A 971-nucleotide genomic window follows, 5' to 3' on the forward strand; every position below is an offset into this window, starting at 1 on the left:
TACTACTACTCTCTCTCTCTCTCTCTCTCTCTCTCTCTCTCTCTCTCTCTCTCTCTCTCTCTCTCTCTCTCTCTCCACTAAAATTCTATCTAACTACTTGCTCACTGCCGTTTTTTCGTATCAGTTTCTCGTGTGTCGCGCGAGTAGTCTGCGGTTCTCGCATATTTTTGGTAAAAAGCTTTTCTACACACTCTCTCCCTCCTTATTGCTCTTTCATTCAATTCTCAATTATCAATCCTAAGTCGGACACGCGAAACTCTGCTGGATGCACAAATAATGATAATAGTAATGGTAATGATGGTGACAATAGTGATGGTGACAATAGTGATGGTGACAATAGTGATGATGACAATAGTGATGATGATAGTGATAGATAATGATTGATATAGGAGAAGAGACATCCAGAAGAAGGGGAAGAGATGGAGATCTCGTTGGACGCAGGTTGTAACGTGAAGAATAATTACGATTGAAACGGGACTCAACACGAAGGTATTTAATCAAATCAAGTAATATAAGCGTTTACTTTTGCAAATTTCCAAATTCTTGAGAAAATATACTCATTTCGGTAAATACAATTATTCGCGCGGTCGCAAAAGCGCTCAGGAAGTTCAATCTTCCTCGAATTTTCCATTTGATCATTTAGACAAATACTTATTTTATTTACAGCCATCAATTTCGACATCTCGAAAGATGACAGAGTGTCGTCTCAATTACTCTCCCCTCGATCTGTCTGTACACGCGTGTATCTGTCGTGCATACATGTGATATACGGTGTAAATCGATGCATCTATGCGTTTTTACTTTTCGTCTTTCTGTTCTTTCTCGACAGTACATATACAACGGTTCTTCCGATAAAATAAATTAATTTACATTCTAGTTTCTCATCATGTAACAAACCTACTTTTTACCATTTTTTTAAATCTCTTTCTATTTCAAACACATTTTCAATCATCCTCTCTCTCTCTCTCTCT

At 37.6% G+C, this 971-nt stretch overlaps 1 protein-coding gene across 1 annotated transcript in view; it reads left to right on the forward strand.

The window, feature by feature from the left end:
• LOC105624638 (ribosome biogenesis protein WDR12 homolog) overlaps nt 1–377 on the forward strand; it is a 5670-nt gene extending 5293 nt beyond the window's left edge. The window contains exon 10 of the mRNA XM_012205995.1: nt 243–377. Coding sequence (XP_012061385.1) covers nt 243–377 — 135 coding nt within the window. The remainder of the gene's footprint in view (nt 1–242) is intronic.
• Nucleotides 378–971: the final 594 nt, after the last annotated feature.

This window comes from Atta cephalotes (assembly GCF_000143395.1).
Source record: "Atta cephalotes unplaced genomic scaffold scaffold00083, whole genome shotgun sequence".
In the NCBI taxonomy this organism is placed as follows: Eukaryota; Metazoa; Arthropoda; class Insecta; order Hymenoptera; family Formicidae; genus Atta; species Atta cephalotes.